Source organism: Crotalus tigris, unplaced genomic scaffold (assembly GCF_016545835.1).
Source record: "Crotalus tigris isolate CLP2741 ecotype Arizona unplaced genomic scaffold, ASM1654583v1 scf7180000017741.1442986301:2390832, whole genome shotgun sequence".
NCBI classification, from domain to species: domain Eukaryota; kingdom Metazoa; phylum Chordata; class Lepidosauria; order Squamata; family Viperidae; genus Crotalus; species Crotalus tigris.
In genome coordinates this window covers 1,007,466-1,025,808 of record NW_024096608.1, presented here as the reverse complement: position 1 = coordinate 1,025,808, position 18,343 = coordinate 1,007,466, and the positions used below count along the sequence as shown (strand labels likewise).

At 53.3% G+C, this 18,343-nt stretch overlaps 2 protein-coding genes across 5 annotated transcripts in view; one reads left to right on the top strand and one right to left on the bottom strand.

The window, feature by feature from the left end:
• Positions 1–383: 383 nt before the first annotated feature.
• Positions 384–2,254, bottom strand: LOC120306524 (C2 calcium-dependent domain-containing protein 4C-like). The gene is made up of 2 exons (XM_039339901.1): positions 2,123–2,254; positions 384–1,777 (listed from the first exon to the last, which is right to left on the bottom strand). Exon 2 carries the CDS (start codon positions 1,752–1,754, stop codon positions 480–482), a length of 1,275 nt encoding a protein of 424 aa, XP_039195835.1. The 5' UTR covers positions 1,755–1,777; positions 2,123–2,254; the 3' UTR covers positions 384–479.
• Positions 2,255–2,443: 189 nt separating this feature from the next.
• The window catches only part of TLN2 (talin 2), a 72,751-nt gene continuing 56,851 nt past the window's right edge, over positions 2,444–18,343 (top strand). Inside the window, exon 1 of one of the 4 annotated variants that reach the window (XM_039340076.1) lies at positions 2,444–2,633. The gene's annotated coding sequence lies outside the window, so the exon portion shown is untranslated. Of the gene's footprint in view, positions 2,634–6,729; positions 6,862–7,328; positions 7,468–10,779; positions 10,797–18,343 lie in introns of those variants that run through there. The other 3 variants (XM_039340075.1, XM_039340073.1, XM_039340077.1) reach the window with 3 other exon arrangements.

Genomic DNA, 18,343 nt, shown 5'->3' with positions numbered 1-18,343 from the left:
CAGGTTCTTCCCTTCCGCTCCATCAGCACACCTGGTCTCCCTTTTTTCTAGCCTCTGGTGCCTGTGGAATTGGCCCTTTAATTATAAATACCTCCTCATCATTCCTCCTGATTTTTAGCTCTCCTGCTGTGGTGATGAAGAGGCTTGAAGGGGCAAGTCAGCCAAGAGCTTACTTCCCCACCTTGCACAGATGTACCACTTTAGTGCTACGTAAACATTTTTGAGTTCTCATTTTGGGGAGAGTTTGGGTGAGCTTCAGTCCTGGATGTGCAACTCTGGAATCAGCCAAACTGACCTTGTTAGAGGGGCTGATTCAAGTTGAACTCCAGGCCTGGAATCCAAAAGCATTCTTCTCTATGATTTAAGAGCCAGAGACAGTTATCCATATTTAAATAAAATTCCACTTTATTTAAAAAAATAAGTACACACAGAGAATAAATAAATAAATAAATAGATCTCTGGAGGTGGCCACAAGGTTCTCAGGTGGCTAAAATCTGCATCAAAGGCACTTCGCTCTCCCCCAGAACCAGGTCCCTTTTCATGTTCCCCCCTTTGTTCAAGGCCTTCATCCGGACGGAGAGCCGGTGCAGGTGGTCCTCAGACACACCGAGGAAGAAGAAGTCTTCGTTGAAGATGGGGTTGCGGCTCCGCTTGATGACGGTGCTGCGCTGCTTCTGGATCTTGCCCGGCAGGAGCGAAAAGCTGATGCAGCAGTTGATGCTCTTGGGCTCCAGGGGAGCCGCCCGGTAGAGGCCCTCCACGCTGATCAGGCGGATGCGGAGGCGCTGGTTGGTGGGGCAGTGCTCGGAGGAGAGGCGCAGCAGCCCTCCCTTGTCCATTGCCACAGTGGCTTCCCTGCCCAGCCGCTCCGGGCCACAGGGGTAGTCCAGGGGGAAGGCAGGCAGGGGGAGGAGGCCGGAGGCCGCCAGGGGCAGTGGGCTTTCTGAAGAGTGCCGGGGAGACCCGGGGCTGCTGTCCGTGGAACTGCCCTCATCCATTGACAAGGAGCCGGCCCGTGTGGTGCCAGACCGCCTCCGGGCCCTCCAGGATTGGCCCAGCAACCGCTCCTGGCTCCGGGCTCTGAGGAGGCAGCCGGGTCGGGTGGGGGATCTGCCCAGCTGGGGGGAGCCAAAGGGCGAGGACTCGCTGGAAGAGGCCGTGTCGCTGTCCCAGGCCCCTTGCCTGCTGAAGAGGTGCCGGCGGCGGATGGCCACCGGGCTGGAAGCTGGCTCCCTGCCGCCATAGCTGCTGGCCCGTGACCGGGGCAAGACCAGGGAGCTGCCCGAGACCTCGCTGTGGAAGATGGACTCTTTCCTCCGGGTGTGGGGGCTCTCCAGCAGCACGCAGAAGCCGTAGGAGGTCTGGGCCTTGGGCACGTGGGGCAGAGAGAGGGCGGCCTGCGACTGGGGGTCCGAGTTGGTGCCGCCCTGCTCCGGGTCCAGGACCTCCTCCACGCTTTCCACCTGGATCAGGTGGGGCGGGAAGAGGCCAAAGCCGGGGGAGGCCGCCTCCTGCAAGCCTGGCTCAGTCAGGCTGTGGCGGGGCTGGAAGGCAGGGCCGGGGCTCTTGGCCGGCGCCGGGCTGCTCAGCCGCGGAGGGATGCAGAACTCCGGGATGCGGTCTGGGGTTAAGATGTTCGGGAAGGCGGTGGCAACCGCCGCCGCCTGGCCCTTCTCGGAGGGCAGCGCGAGGAACAAGGGGCCCAGCAGCCCGGCTTCTCCCGGGGACGCCCGCATCTTGTCCAGGAACCACATCGGGGGGCAGAAACGCTGCCTGCCTGCGGGGAGAAGGAGGCGGAGGTTAAGACCTGAAGGCCGGAGAGCTCTCGCCTAGAAAGCCCGTCTGCTGCGGGGGAGACTTCGGAGCTGGCTGGGATTGCACGGATCCACTCGACTCCCGTCTGGCAACCCCACCGCCTCGGGGGTCCCTCCCGAGCCCCTAAGCCTCGCCCTGGGACCGCGACTCTCGGAATCCGCTGCCAGGCTAGGGAGGATGCTGCAGGCACCCAGGCGCGGTGCGTGCGTGTAACCAGCGTGCTCTTGTCAGGCTTCCGATGGGAGAAGACCCCCCCCCATACAATCTATAGGGCCCGGGCACAGCAGGGCAGACCAGAGGCGCCTACCTGGCGCAGCTCCGCACGGTCTCTCGCTCGCCGAGACGCCGCCGCTTCCCACGCAGCGAACCGGCTTCCTCTGGGCTACCGGCGGCTCCGCTGTGGCCGCCCTCGCCGCGGCCTCGCCCTTTTATAGCCCGGCCTGCCGCTGGGAGTCCAATCACAGGGCTGGGACGGAACGGGGGCGTCTTCCACTGGCTCGGGAGCGCGCAATCTGCAGGGCGGCGCAAGGGAGGGCGGCCGCTGGAGCGCGCCCCCGGCTGCAAGCCCGCTTCTCTGGGCGGCTGAGAGGGCGGGGTGGGGGGTGGGGGTGTCGGAGGATGAAGTCGGGGCGCTCTGCGTAGTCGGCGCTCCCGGATCCTGCCGAGATGCGAGAAATCCCATTTTGGGGAAGCCCTCCAAGTCCAGCTTGGCTGATTCCCCCCTTCGCCCGTTCTCGCCTCGCGCGGCAAACGGCTGGAGGAAATCCGTCCTTGCCGAGAAAGTTTAGCCTGAAGAGAAAGAAGAGGGCACGAAAGACGTAAGTGTTCAGAGCCACCCCAAAGGGCAGCAGTGGAGCTAAATGGTAAGGAAAGGGGTTCGGGCTGGCCCACTGGAACAGGCTGCCTTGGGAGGTAGCGGAGGTTGAGGACGGCTTGGGGATTTTGCCAGAGGTTGGACTAAATGACCTCCCAGGTTCCTCTGACCCCCTCCGTTCTGTCCCCTGGGGCTCAGTTTTGTGGGGGAGAGTCTGAGCCTTTCTTTGGCTGTTCTCCTCCTGAGCCAGAAAGATCAAAAGCAGAGATGCCAACAATGCACAGACCTCTCTACCTACCGCCGTGAAGGCAGCTGTCTTCCATGTTCTCTCCTGCCAATCCCTGCAGCTTCTTCCTGTTTTTTCCCCACCCAGTCACCCAAAAAAACATGCCATTTTTCCAGCCCTTCTCCCTTCCAAGGCTGCCCCTTGACTGGGTTGCCTGGCTCTAGAAATGGCACCAATAGATCACTCGGCTCTTTAAAAAGAGCCGGCCTCTGTTCAATCTGTAGGATGGGCTACAACACCCTCCTTTCTTATGGGAAGTTGCACCTTTTTTGTCAGCAGCCCCGTTTCCTGGGCAAGGTGCCCACTGTCTGTGACAGCCACAAGATCCTCTTTGCACTTCCCAGAAGCCGGAGAGCCCTCTGGCACTTTAAATAGGGGTGTCTGGCAACAGATCCAGATTGGGCCTCTTTCAGGTCTGTCAGATTGGCTGGTTTTATTGCCATCTCCTGAGCACCTTCGGAAGACGGCTGAGAAGTTTGGAAGGAGTGGCATCTTAGCAACAGAGGAGACTTCTTGAAAAAGCCTAAAAATCAGATAATTGTGTCCTTTTCTCTTTTGTGGAAAAGACAGCAGTCAAGGATGTGGCAGATCTTTGCTTGGGTTAACAGCTCCACTGGCTGGCAGCTGTTGGAAAAGGCCCTTTAATACAGCCAAAGTCTGTGCAAACACCTTCAAGTGAGACTTGGAGAAGCCACAAATGCATCTTAGCATAACATATTGCACAAACAGAGAAAATTAAACTAATTGAGGGCATTTAGAGCATATTCTCAGGCAAGCACAACCACAACATCATGAACTACCTGGCATTTGTAAGAGTCCTTCTAAGAACAAAACTCCTGCACATTGTCACAAATATAGAACTCCACTTACAGAAATTCCAGGTGCAGTTTTGCTCCCTAGCTGAGGAACAGGCAGGTGGAGGACCTCGTGAAGCCACGTGGCCCATTAGGCTGTGTGCCCAAACCATCGGAGGCCATTGGAGCTCAGTTTCTGCCCTGCATAAAGCAGGCAGATGCTCTAAGCTGGCAGCAGCACTAACCTCCTCCAGGGATCACAAGGGATCCACCCATCTTAAAGCAGCCAAGGTAGAGAAGCACCATTCTAGAGGGCAGCTTGGAAGACAACTGGAAATGTCCTGATCTCCCCATTTGGGTTGCAGAAGCAGAGGAACAGATCGGCAGCATTTGTTCAGTTTTTCTCCTCTTGGTCTCTTCTCAGTTCGGGAGCCTGGTGATTTGGGAGTCTGAGGATACCTGCTTGGGAATTTGGGGAGGGAAACTGGAAAAAAAACTGATGGATGTTTTCAGGAAGCCCATTTCCTGCTTGAGAGGCCAGGGCCGGATCTACAATCCTTGACCCACAGGAATCCCATCCAAACAGAGTTGGAAAGGCACCAAAGTGGAATCAGTAACCCTGTCTTCATGCCTCACGTATTTTGTAATTGGGGTGGCCAGATTCCAGCTGCATTCATCCTCCCTTTCAGTTATAGATATGGGTGAATTTCCACTCTGGAGTCCCATCCAAGGAGCGTCATCGGGAGCAGGACCTCTCTTAATCTCAGGGCAGGGCTGGTTGTAGCATGGTGTTCCTTGGCGGAAGTGGTGGGAGCACAAAAGAAGGAACCATCTCCGTGTGATATAAAGAAGTTCAGGGAGGATGAGAAGAACTTTGGGTGTTGGAGAAGACTCCTGAGTGCTATGGACAGCCAAGCAGACAAATAAACTGATCATTGAACAAATCAACTCAGAATTTTCTCTCAAGGCACAGAGGACCAGACTCAAATTATCTCGACACGTTGTTTGAAAGATGGAAGGACAGAGAAGAAGAGGCTGACCAGCAACGAGGTGGATTACAGTCATGAAGGTGCCCTGTTGGGAGACCTGAAGAATATGTTGGGAACAGGCCCTCCTGGAGAACATCTATCTATGTGGTCACTAGAGTCACCATCACCTGATCACATGGAGTCAATCAGTGTAGAGTTCTGGCTTCTTTGAGAAGTCTATAATGCTGGGAAAATGGAAGGAAAGTGGAAAAGACGATGACCAGCAGCGAGTGGCGGGACTCAATCCCAGGCATGACCAATGAGGAAGCCACCAAGTTGGCTCCTCCTGAACCTTGTTGTCCTTTGCATTATTGCTGGAAGGGGCATTCTTTCCTTCCTTTGGCCCTGTGGCTGGTATATACTAAGAGGCAAAAATAAGCCCCATAAAATTCAAAGCCAAGGGGCTGAAGTTGGAGTTGACAGTTGTGAGTTGCATACCGGATGGCAATTCTAACCAAAGTGTCAGAAGAAGCTGTTTGTGATACTTTCAGATTTTCAAATTTGCAAGCATATACAGATGCCTGCTAAAACATTCTGCATGGAATATATAGAACTATCAGAAAAGAAAGGGAGGACATCAGAAAGGCACTTGTAGTGAGTGAGGAAAAAACATAAAATGCATCAGCTTGCACTGCTGAGCTATCAGGAGTATTTCCATCGCCTTGGAGGAACAGGAGCTGAATGGGGGGTCTTCCGAAGAAACACCAGAGGCTCCATGCCTGAGGTTCAGCCCTTCTCCAGACAACTAAAAGCCTTTTTGCCCTCTTTGTAAATAAAGTTGGTATTCCAATAAGAAAGGTCTCAAGAATACATCCTTTCTGGGATTTAGAAAGGGAATTTAATTTGTTTTCTCTGAATAATAAATAAAGTATATCAACCTGTGAAAACGGAATCCTTTCCCCTCCTGCCCATAACTACGGGATCAACTGGAAAGTGCAAGTTTTGTGCAAAGAGTGTGCAACGCTGGGGCCTCCTTGGCCATCTTGGAAGCAGATGTTCCAAGTTTATTAAAGTTAGCAATACAACAAGACTAATCATAATGGATTTTGCTGGGGAAAACCAATTAGTTTTTGGCAGCCCTCCCAGACAGGAAATGCACTTTGGGGACTGAGAGACTCTCCTTCGTAACTCCTCTGCAGGATCTGAGCATCCAGCACGTGTGTTTGTGTGTGCGTGTGTGTGTGTGTGTGTGTGTGTCCAGCCCAGGGCAGCTGTGGCCGTTGTCTTGCCAAAACTTCAAAGGCACACAGTGATGTGAATCTCAAGCAGGATCTGCAGAGAATTTGAATAAATTGAATAAAACTGCAGGACAAAGGTGTTGGCAGATGTTGGCAGCTGCGTCCCAAAGGAACACCACAAACGGTCTCCTCAGGTTGGCATTTATCGGCAGTGTTTCCTCTGGAAACCTGGGGGGGGGGCTAGTGGAAGGAAGGATGGATGGAAGGACAGATGGGGGTCACTTCTTCCCGGAGCAGGGCCCCGGCTCCTGTTCCTTTACCTGCCAGCAGAGGGCAGCCTTGTCTTATTTTTCAACCCTCTCCGTGGAAAAGAACATTCTGGTGAAGGGAATCGCTGCTTTCTCATCCAGCATCCGGGACACAGCAGAACTTCTGTGGGTCCCGATCTAGGAATACCCTCAGTTTAATATATTACCTGACTTACTCCAGGACGGTATAGACTTTCGTCTTCCCGGCTTACCGTTTGCACCTATTAAACCGGGAACTAAGTTTCATTCACACGTCCGCAAATACACGAGGCTGCGCTCCCACGCCTGCATCGGGCTGCAAGGCAGCTCCCGGGCTTGTGTCGTGCCTGGGAATGAGCCGCGTCGATCAGGGTCTCCTGGTCTCCATTAACCAAGTTAATTATGCTCTGCGGCCCCTGCCCCATCCGCAGGCCGGAGCTCAGCCCACCCCCACCCCGAGGAAAGCGGACTAGCGCCTTGACACTCGGGAAGGCAACGCCCCCCCCGCCCTCAAATTGCTTCCAGCTGAGCTTGCCGCGCACCGCCGGTTCTGCGCGCGGACTCGCTGGGGCCGCCCCTCCCCTCCCAGCTGCAGCCCCCGCCTCGCAGCCGGACGCGGGGAAGGGTTCCCCGGGAGCCGACGACGACGACGACCCCCGGTAAGGAGAAGGTCGGAGCGGCTGCTGCCCAGAGTAACACCCCCGCTGCGCGCGCGCCCGGGTTCCGACACTCCAGCCGCCCGGCGCAACGGGTCTTCGTCCTTGCGGCGATTCTGGGGCTCGCCTCCCCGGGAGGGTCCGCTGAGCCGCTCGCCGAGCGAGGCCGGGGTTAAGAGGGCCAGCGGCCCCCGGGCGTCTCGCCTCGGCCGGGGAGGGTCTGGAGTAGCTGGGCGGCAGCTGGCGGCCTGGGGGCCCTTGGAGGAGGCGGGGGGGCCGGCGGGGCTTTCCCTGCGAAGGGCGCGTGGGGGGGGGGGCGGGCGGACGCGGCAGGGCTGCCCGGGCAGCGCGAGCGGGGAGGCAGGTGTGCGGCGGCGAGTGGGCCAGGGAAGCCCGGTTGGCCGGCAGGTTGGGCCCGGGGTGATGACGCGCTTCCTGCTCTCCCTGGGCCGGGGGTCGCCGCAGCCGCCGCCGCCTCCTAGCCAAAGCCCGCCCGCCCGCCGCCGCGCGGGGGCTGCCAGTGGCGCGCGAGCCGGCCGCGGAGGAGGCGGCGGCGGCGGCGGCGAGGAGAAGCGAGCGGAGAGCTTCCCGTCCGGTTCGCTCTGCCCGGTAAGGCTGCGCCGGAGCCGCTGCGGCGAGGCGAGGCGAGGCGGCGGAGCTGCTCGAGCTCCAGCGCGCCGGGCGCCACCTGCCTGACCCACCGCCGGCATCCCCGCGGCTGGGGAGCCCGGGCGGGGCGCAGGCGGCGGGTCCCCCCCTCGGCGAGAGAGGCGGCGCGTTGGGCGAGCGGCGCCCGGCTGGGGTTGTCCGAGGGCCGGGGGGGGGGGGGGAGCGGCAGGGGGCGGGCCGGCCTTCTCCGCGGGGCGGCGGCAGGGCTGGGGCCCTCCCTGGTCGGGGCTGCCGTCCGGCGCGCGCTCCTGCTGGGCCGCCCCTCCTGCGGGGGCAGCCGCGCCCCTTGCCGCCCTGCCAGCCGAGCCCGCGCCGCTTCCCTCCCGGAGCGCTGCCGGGGGGACGCGGGGCGCGCGGGGCTTCATCCGGTGCTATGTTGTGGCTGGACTCCCCCCCCCCCATTCGCCCGTGTTTGGGCCAGGCCGGCCCCCCTCCCCGGGTCCCTCTGGGAAAGGCCTCGTGCGTGGGACCCCGAAGCGACTCGCGGCCTCCGGGAGGAGGACTGCCCGTTTGCTGGATGTTGAAGCGCTTCACAACAGCCTTGCAAGGGAGGGCTCTGCCCCCCCCCCCGCGGCCTGGAGCGGCCCCGAGTGGGCTTGGCGGGCAACGTCCGGTGATGGCCGGCCGTTTTTCATTACCTGCCCCGCCGGAGGTTTTGGAAAGCTTCGGTGTTGGCGCTGCCCCCTCCCAGCTGTTCCTCTCCCGCCCCAACCTCGGCCACTTCTGGACTTCAGCTCCCAGAAGGCCCCAGCCAGCCTGCGTGGAATTCTGGGAATCGAAGTCCAGACATCTTTAAGTTGCCAACCCTGATTTATAATGCAGACTGCTACATTGCAGTACAGAGGAGGCTGGGATCTTCCAATCCCCGTGTTGCAGGTGGCAAATAATGCAAACACCCCCCCCCAAATCGCCTGCTACGCATGGATGTCCTGGGAGGAACGGTGGGTGCCCCAGTGAGAAGGGCTGCACAAGGTAGAGCTAAGCCATCTTTGGGGGAGGAGGGCTGCACTGTGCCTCTGCTGCGTGGCTTGGCAATTCTCTTGGTGCAGTTATGGGCCTTTGACAGACACCTTATTTAAAAGTTCACATACATATCGGGACAAGCCCTTGACTGGCAAGGGGCTGGGCGCATCTTCTGCTGTTCTTCTGGTGGAAACCTGGGGCTGTGCCCGATGCCAACTTACCGGCTGAGTGGTTGGCAGGTGGCAGCTGTTCCGCACCCGACGGGCCCGTGTGGCCGCTCAGATCTGGGTTAGCCTTGGGTAGAGGAAGCCGTTTTGTTAGCCTGGATTAGTTCTTTGTGCGCTCCGCCGTGTGCCTGGCTTCATTGTTCTGGACCAAGAGAGCGAGCGGCTTTGGCACCAGGAGGATCAGCCAAACCACCCAAATGTCTTGTTCTTTTTTGCATACACAGGCAGGGATATTTCTCTGCATATCTTGAATTCTTCAGGTTCATTAAGGGGGTTCAAAAGAGGGATATTGCTAGATTAATGGAGTTTGAGTTGATGTAGGGATTTTTAATTGTGTGATTAATCCAAGTCGATTATCTGGTAAAGATGGAACAGGTGGTTCTTGAAGAGGTTTTCCTCCCCTCCTGTCTCCTAAGAGGCAGGCAAGACTACTGGACCAAGGGTCCCTAAAGGGTCAAATCCTGTAGGAGACAGTTCTTGATAGTTTGGCCTCCCCATCTGCCCTCCTGCATTCCAGAAGATTGACCTGGGGAGACAGCTATGGCTTCAAGGGAGGTGTCCAAGGGTGCTTTGTGGGGTGTGTGTCCTTGCTTGCCTACCTTGCTTGGGATCTTCATGGGTGTGAGGGGTGGGTGGGCAGTCAGCTGTGCAAGGCTTGGCAGCTGCCAGTCATTTTCCATGTCCTGGATTTCTGGATTGATGCCGCTATTTAATCATCCCTGGGGAATATCAGTTCACATCTTGTTAAACTGTATCTTGATTTAATTGGCTTGGTCCTCACAACATGATAGCCCATGTTGATGTCTTACTAGACTTGGATTTGCCAAGGGCATCATGCCCCAAGCCATGTGATGGCTTAGTGAGCAGGCTTTGCATCTGTTTCCCAAGGTCTCTGGCAGAGAAACGCCTGCTTCTCCTGGCTGGATCTGGACTTTCTGTCCCCAAAGAAAGAGAAATTAACTTAATAAATATGTGCAAGAGGTTCCAAAATTCTCAGCCCATTTTTCTTTGGGAGACACACTTGGGCTGGTTCACGTGATGTCCCAAATATTTTCCGCGTATGCAGTTCAAGCCCAGTGCTTTTCTCCTGTGAACTGTAACTGATGGGCCAGTGAATCCTATGCATGCACATATTGCTCTTTTGAGCAGCATTTCCCATGCCTGTAAATGCTTTGGATAAGGATTTTAATATGTTGGATGCACGTTGCCCAGCCTTGCAGCCCAAAGTAGCTGAGCTAATACCTGAAGCGAATGAGGCTGCTGCTTTCATTTATCTTGCGCAGGAAGACAGTTTCCCTCCTAATCAAATAATGCCTGATAATTAAGTGGAGGCTTTGAGCCAATGCCTCAATATGCATCTGAGTGCAGGAAGAAGACGAGCCGAAGGCTGGCTGGATGGCAGGGTGAATCAAGCACGGGCATCCTTCTTGGGGACTGGCTGGGATGGGGGAAGGACAGGGCTGTGTTCCTGCAGGAATATTTATGGCTTTGAGCAGAGATATAGTTGGACGTTTCCGCAGATGGACAGGCATGTTACCCAAAGACAGCCAGTGCGGCCTGTTTGGCACATTGTTCATTTCTGCCAGTTGTGAATTATTCTGCCAACTGGGGGTCAAACACGGGGTGTAAACTAGGCGGCTTTTCTGGTTTCGGTGGGCTGTGCCCATCACTCCTCTCCTAACAGAGTATGCTGGCATTTCAGGGAGGGCTGGACCAACTTTCTGTCCTGGCACGGGGATTGTGCCCCCAAGCTGCCCTATCCAGCCAGGCATAGTTTGGTTGTGGGAACGGAGCTGCGTTGCAACCTGGGGCTTCTAATGAAGGTGCCTCTCCTGAACAGCATTTGGCAGTTGCAAAGGGGGCCTTGTGGATGTATTTTTATCCCATTCTTCACTGCCAGTTGTCAGCCTGCATATCACAGCTTTTTTCACACCAGTGATAAATGACTGAGGGCCCGATCCCCTTATTAGGCTGGCCTGGGGAGATCTTTCGGCCTTTGGATTTCTTGAACTGCGTGCCCATCAACTCGGTGGTGGCTTGAGGGTGCTGGGGCTTGTTATCCAGCACATCTGCAGGAAGGTTAGATTGGGCAAGTGGTTCGTTTCTTGGGCCTTTAAATTGCAGCCTTTCCTCGGTGTCTGGTTGCATCTGGTTCTTTTTAGGCAGGGGATGCGGATCTTCATCCTGATGTGGGTTGTGCAATCCATCTGTAGTGCTTTGGCTTCCCCTCCTTGTGTGTCGGTCTGAGTGGGGGAGGGGTTTCCTCCAGTAGCCTTTGGGTCTGCCTTTTTTTGGCATAGACATTATTTTGGTCTCTGGTTGGAACATGCGATGGATGGAGGCTAACACAGCCCTTTGGTTCACATTAGGACCAATAGATCACTAAAAGTGGGTTGGAAAACCGGTTTGTTTGTTTTTATCCATTCTCTCCATCCCAGCAGTAGAGGGATATCTGCAGGGTATGGAGTGATGGGTCAAGACGTCAGCTTTGATCCCACCACCACAGTTGCCATATTGACCTTTTTGACCAAATTGTGGGGAGAAAATATATTGGAGAAGTCTAAGAAACATCCTTGAGCAAAACTAGCTTATTTTCTATCTAGATGAGTTTGTGGAATTGACAAATCTTTGAGGGGTGGAGGAAGTGCCAGTGAAATCCTCTTGTTATTCCCCCCCCCTTGGCTGATCCCTGAATTGGGGTGACCTCCAGGCGCTCTCCGAAATGCCCTTTAGCTTTAAAAATTATTTGGGGGGGGGGTTGTCTGGAGAAGCTTCCCTCTCCTTGTCACCACATTGACCTTGAACTGCTGCTGGGGAAGGCCTCGACATGTGTTGATAAATATTTCCCCTTTAAACTGCTTGAAAAGCAAACAGCTTTTGTTTTTCCAAAGCGGAGTCTTAATCCCTACCAACTCCATCCCGCCCTCCTGCCCCCCATGCTCTTCTCCGTGGCCTCCTAAGGGAACCCCCAGGTTGCAGTCTGCAGTCGAGCACCAGCCTCCCACTTGTAATTTGGTCTGTGCTGTGGAAATTGTGGCCTCTTAATTATGGAGATGGAGATTACGGAGGTTGGATTCTCCCTGGGGTTCGGCTTTGCCTCTTGGGAGCCCATAAAGTGAGAGGATTTGTCCCTGCATAATTGCGCTTTTCATACATACGTTGTCTGTTTGCGTAAGAATAATTAGCTCCTGAATGGCCTGGTGGGTTGTAATTAGAAGACAAAGCACCTCCACTCCTCTGGGTGGGCAAGCTTTTTTCCCTTTTGGGTCTGCTTGGCACATCCGCCGGGGTTCGTTCTACTGGGTACGAGGGCAGAGCCTGTGCATGAAGCTGGGGGGCTTGTGGTTCAGAAGTGCAGCATTGTCCCTTCCCCAGATGGCCTGGATGGGCTCTGACCTTTGGGGCAGATAAACGCAGAACACTGCATATGCAGCCTAGGTTTCCCTTCTACAAAGGGCGGGTGGGAAGGACTCCACTCTTGTATCCTTTAGGCACACAGGGCACACAGGCACCAGGCTGGGCCAGACTGGCCCAGGACCTCTTTAGTGCTCTGCTTGTCCCCCCTTATCCAATTCTGCAGGTGGGACCAGGAGTTATTTTGCCATCTGCCGGGATTTGGAAGAAACACTTTTTCAGAACGTGAAAATCCACCCAGGAGACTGTTGCTCGTTGTGTTGGCATGCCTCCTGAACCAACTCTTCTCTTGAAAGAAAGAAAGGCTCTGTGGCCACAGAAAGTTGGTTTAAATCAAGATGGGCTCCAAATGCTGCCTTGTGGAGTAGGAGGTAGTGGGGGGAGAGGGGGGGGGCTTTCGGATTTCAGAGTCCAGATTCCTGGGTTAGAGTCTTTGCTGGCTCTTCCCTGTCAGCCCAGCTCTAACCCAGTTTATACTCATCAAGCATACTACTCTTTAGCTCATGTCCTCCAAGGATTTGAGACTACACCTCCCAATATCCCCAGCCTGCCTGGCCCATCCTGTGTCATCCAGGACATCTGGAGACGATTGCATGAAAGCAGCTGGACTGACTCCAGGGCCTGTTTTAAATTGTTTGAATGCAGAGAGCAAAACCCTCTCCAAACAGTCGCATATATTTGCCTTGAATCTGATTTACTTATCTTATTTGGAGGCCACACACGCTCCGGGGCTTGGTCTGGGTTCGCCTCACCATCTCTGCAGAAGGAGAAGGCCTCTCCCGGTCTAGTTTAAGGGTGTGGTTTTTTTTTTTTTTAAAGAGTCTTTATCAGAAGACTCTATTATCCTTCCAAACAACTAAAATAAACTGGTGTGGGATTCCTTTAATCAGATTTTACCCACTGTTTCCCACCCACAGGCACTGCCCTTGGAAACCAGCTGCTATATTGGGGGGGGGGTGTAGGTTTGGGAAAAAAGGAACCGTTCTCCCCCCCCCCCCCGTTCAGTTGAATAGGAAAGAACAGGGGTCCTCAACCTTGGCAACTTTTAAGACTTTAAGAATTCTGGGTGTTGAAATCCACAAGTCTTAAAGTTGCCAAGGCTGAAGACCCCTGAGAAAGAAGACCAAGGTGTTGAGCAGAAAAGTGACAATAGAGGCTGTGACTCAGTTCACCAGTTATCTAAACTGAGAATTTTTTTGAACCACAGTTTGGTGAACAAGCTGTCATTGGAAAGGTACAGTACATACAAACCGTGGAGACCTACTGTAAACCATCATGATGGTCAAATTCCTGTGTTGGCCAATGCAAACTCCACACACACACACTGGCACTGAAGTTGTTACCTAACTGGGTAATGAACTGTCTGCTGGGCAGCAGCCCTGCTCAGAGAGTCCCAAGAAGCCCAGATGTTCAGCCTTGTTTGGAGTTCCTCCAGAGGCTCCTTCAGTCTGAAAACAGAGCTGCCTTTTCCTTCCCCCTTTCCCTCCTCTCTCACCCAACAGAGCTTGCAAAGAGAAATGCCCAGGGGGAGCGGAGGGAGACCTGAGGAGTCTCTCAGTGCAGATAAGGAGAAAGAGGCTCTAATCCACTTGGCCATCCGACTGGCTCGCCTCTCTGGCTGCTTCCCCGCCAGTCCGAAACCATTAAGACCAGAGGTTGTGACCAGAGGAGCCCGAGGCCACCCGTACTCAGAGCGTATCCCTCTCTCACACTTACCCAGGTGGGAAGGTTCAGGTGCACTAGGTCGGTTGGTTGTGTGTCAATCCACAGATGATGTTTATAGCAGCAGCAGCAGCCTTTCAGCTCTGGTGTGAGTCACAAGCTTTGTGGCCCCAGATGCAACACATTTAGGAAAGGCCATCCCAACTCAACCCCACGGAGGGAATTTGGCCGCTTCCTCTCTGCCTGCCCTTTGGCCAGTGTGCCAAAGAGAGGCTGGGAGAGGCCTTGGGAAATTCTCTTTAACTGTTTGGACTCCAACAGGTGCTGAACTTCACGGGCCTTCTAGTGCTCTGGGGACTCATGAAGCTGATGGCTGTTGAGGATGGATTACATGTGCTTGACATTTCGGGGGCAGCTGTGTTTCCCCGTAGCAGCTTAAGATGGTGGGGAGGCCCCCTCCGTTCTTGCTGGCCACCACCTGTTTGTCCAAGAGCCCAAGGCAGACGTTAGCAGCAGTCTTGAACTCTGCATTGGTTGAGGAATTCCCCCCCCCCCGTCTGGTTGTACCAAGGAAGTCTCAGCCCCCTGGATGAATTGGGCAAATGGTTTCCCAGGGGAAAGGTCCAGCCTCAAGAAAACATCCTTGGGTGAAAGAGGAGGAACATCTCCACTTGTCTATGGAGATTCTCAGTCATTCAGGTCATGGTTGTCCCAAGGGTGCTTTTCAAGAGGCAGTTGGACTTCTTTTTCCACTTCTGCCTTTCCCTCACAAGGATGTTCTTCTCTTGCCTTCTTCTCGGATGGCTTTGTCATGATGCATCCTCAGGTTGGGCAACATACTCAGACATTAACCATGATTGACAGATTCTAACTCCCGAGTTCATATAAAATATTACACCAAAACTAACCACTTGAGGTTTGGTTTGAATGTAATATATGATCCAATTTTTAATAAGAATAGGCCCAGATTCATCCATGTTTGTCTCTTCATAATTTTATGAGGATTTGGGACCTGATTTTATGTTTGTACTATAGCCCAGCGGCCCCCAACCTTTTGGGCATCAGTGACCTGTTCCGTGGAGAGAGCTTTTTCCGTGGACTGGAGGGGTGTGTGGTTTTGCATGCTGCCTGCATCCTGCGGAGGGGGCTTTGCTTGTTTGCGTGGACCGGTTTCTGGCATGTCATGGACCGGGGGTTGGGGACCCCTGGTATAACCTATCTTTCTTCCTTGGAGCTTAAAATGAGTTTATGGAGGCTTTTCGTCCAGGTTGGCCAACTCAAGCCCTCTTCTGTCCAATTGGACATTGAATCTAGGTTGACCATCATATGGGTTCCTACTGCGGCAGTTGTCATTTTTAGCATCTTGTTTTGAATTAGCTGGAAGAATCTTGTCTCAAGAAGCAGAGATTCATTATGTGACTATGGCAGGTGTGTGTGTGTGTGTGTGTGTAAATAGGGAGCTGTTTTATTGCCTCTCCAAGTTGCAGAAGCCTCTTCCAAACTTCATTCTGTTCAGATCTTCTTACTTAGCTCTCTGACTGAGTCTGTGTTGGGGGTCACTGGCTAATGTATACAATGGGCCCTAAAGAAGCTTGTTAAATTTATTCTTGAAGCAAAGACAAGGCTGCTTAAGCAAGATTGCCTTTTATGGAGGAAACTTTTGTTGCAGAGCTGGGAGCATGTTCAAAGAGTATGTGAAGGGGAACAAAGCCCTGCTCCATCTGCATTTTTGGAACTGAAATGTTCAGTTCACCTTCCATCAAAGAAAAGAGCTATTCATATTTTTCTGTCCACTTGATTGCTTCACCGAAATGTTCACTGTTGGATTGCTACCTTATAAGTGAACAATATAGGTTTGCTGTTGAATATGGGGCAAGATCTATATTGATCCATATTTGCTGATATAAGTGAAGGCTTTTGTTTAATTTCGTCTTATTTTCAACAGAAAAGAATCTCTATTGCTCAGAGTTGAACTGTGGAGTCCTTGGTGCTCTCTGTGCTTGGTGGTTTGCTTGTAATTGTTTCATGACCCAACTAGGACTGATGCACTCAAGATGTCACCGAGTTGGGTAATGAAACATCGGCAAGCAAATGACCAAATCCAGAAAGCACCAAAGACTCCACGGTTTACCTTATTTTGCATCCTGTTTTAGTGCAGAATGGCCTCTCCAAGTGTGGTTGATCAGCATAGAATTTGGTAGGCATACTCAGGGCACAGTTCTCCACTTCAAGTTCAGATTTGTACTGAACCTAAAGGGAGGTAAAAACCAAGTTGTACTGTTCCTGTATGGAATTATTTCATTGAACACCAGGTTTTTCTAGTAATATTTCAATGTCTTTATGTCATAACTGAATCTGCTGTGTGCTGCCTTGGCTAAGATGATTGAGCATGCGGACCCCACAAGCCTGGAGGGTCCCATCTGAGGAAGACTAAATTAAGTTTGCAGTTTGTGCCTTTGCAGTTGCCTTTGTTACTTTCTCCAAGAAACGTGCCTCTGACTCCCTTGTTAAACTGCTTTTTAAAGGCGCACAATGCACAAAGCCATCTCTTTGACACTTGGATGGGAGCGTTATGGAACTGGAAAGAAAGATAACATTGTTGGCATTCCGGAAAGCCACACATGAGCTGCTCAAGGCATCGCAATACGCATCCTCGGAGTAGTCCTTAAGTCAACAATGGTCTGCTTGTGCAGAGTTGGGTCCCCTCTGGACACAGCAGCTGGCCGGGATGAGACCGATTCTTCATGGGGACATTCCATTCCACGTTCATCTGGACACAAGCGGAGACTTGGATTGGGCCAGAGGGGGGCGGTTTTCGCTGCCAGGAGAAATGGAACGCAAGGAAATACAGCATTGGGAGTGGTGGGGCAGAGACTTGAGATCCTCCTGTGGTTTTTTAGATTTAGGCTCCTGTTTAGAGCACTGGAGAATGTTTGGCTGTTGTATTGGCTGGCCTGCACTGATGTCACAGCAGAGTAGGAATCCAAGGTCTAAAGTTTTCTGTCTGCTTCTGGCTGAGGAAGGATAGGATAGGATAGGATAGGATAGGATAGGATAGGGAAGGGAAGGGAAGGGAAGGGAAGGGAAGGCAGGGCAAAGAGTGGGACTGTCTCAGAAGAGAAAGAATTTAGAGGAAAGGGAAAGGGAGGAAGAGGGAAAATATGGGAAAGAGAAAATATGAGCAAAGAAAAGAGACACCGTAGCAGTTAAAAAGGAGTCAAGCCATCTCAGGGCCTCACCCATGGAGATCTCTGCTGTGGTCTGCTGGTGCAAGTTGTGGGCGTTCTGGGTAGGTAACTCCCCACCCAGCAAGGACTCGAGAACCCGTGGGAAAGAGGAGGCAAATCCAGTTTGGCTGCCTGTAGGCTTCACTCCCTGAGCTGTGGAAGAGCCCCTTCCTCGGCCCATCTGATCTCAGGTAGCATCAGCACATCCTGCTTCGCCTTTGATGTCACCATCCTCTGTGCATCTATGGATCTGCTGCTGCTGTTTTTATTTTATGATGGAACTATTGCTCAGCCACCACTACTGGTGGCATCTGGACTAGACCTGAGGGCCTCAATCACTTCTAGCCTGACCATCTAATGAGCTTTGCCAGGAAGTTGAGGGATAAGAATATTTTGGCCTGGCTTATTCAAAGTTATATTGCTTAAGACACAAGAACCTATCCGTCTGGCAACTTCACAAATTCAGTTTTGCAAAAGGAGCAGGCAAGGAGGCAAACGTCACTGGTCGCTCTGCTGAAGAATGAATGAGCCATTTTCTAATTGTCGATTGACAGGATTATGCTCCAGCAATGAAGAAGGAAGGTGGAATAAAGCAACTAAGAACTGTAGAGGCGCTCTACTGTCAACAGAGAGTCATGGTCTGTGGTCACCTTGTTCTGGGGTAGACACGGATTTCTCAGCCTAGCTTGCAGATCAGAGATTCGGTGAGGGAGTCCCAGACAAAGCCTACTAAGGCTGGATCCTGCCCGCTGAGCTGAGATTCCCTTCCACTGAGGCACAGAGAGGTTGTCTTCTCCGATGAGACCAGGTGCGTTTTCTAAATGCAGAATTAGCAGATCGAAGCTGGAAAATAATCTGCTCAAGAGCAGGAAGATAGTGCAACTTGGCTCAAATTACTTGCTAATTGAAGGAGGGAGACTTTGAGGGAGTTGTTTTCACCTTCCTGTTAATGTGTGAATTGCCTGCTCCGTTTGGTTGAATTGCCAGCCTGCCTCTCTTGGGTTTGCCGTACCTCCAGTCCTCTCTCCAGTTTCCTGGGTTTATTGATCTTTGGCTTGTTGGCTTCTTTCTTCTCCATCTTCCTTGCCAAAAGACCTCATAGGCTTTTGCCATCTCCTCCCATCCTTCCTGCTTCTGACCCAATCCTTTCAGGCCCGTTTCCAGTCCAGGTTCCTGTATCTGTGGAGGGTGGCCGTGGATTGCTGGAAAAACATGGCTGGTGGGGAGATATGGCATGACCACATTGGAGATCAAAGCAGACTTCTCCGCCTGGGCTTTTTCTGCCAGCACTTGAGCAGATCTGTCTTCCAGCCCACAAACGAA

What these genes read in the sequence shown, in the direction of transcription:
- LOC120306524 (XM_039339901.1), bottom strand. Translation starts at nt 1,754, where the DNA reads ATGTGGTTCCTGGACAAGATGCGGGCGTCCCCGGGAGAAGCCGGGCTG.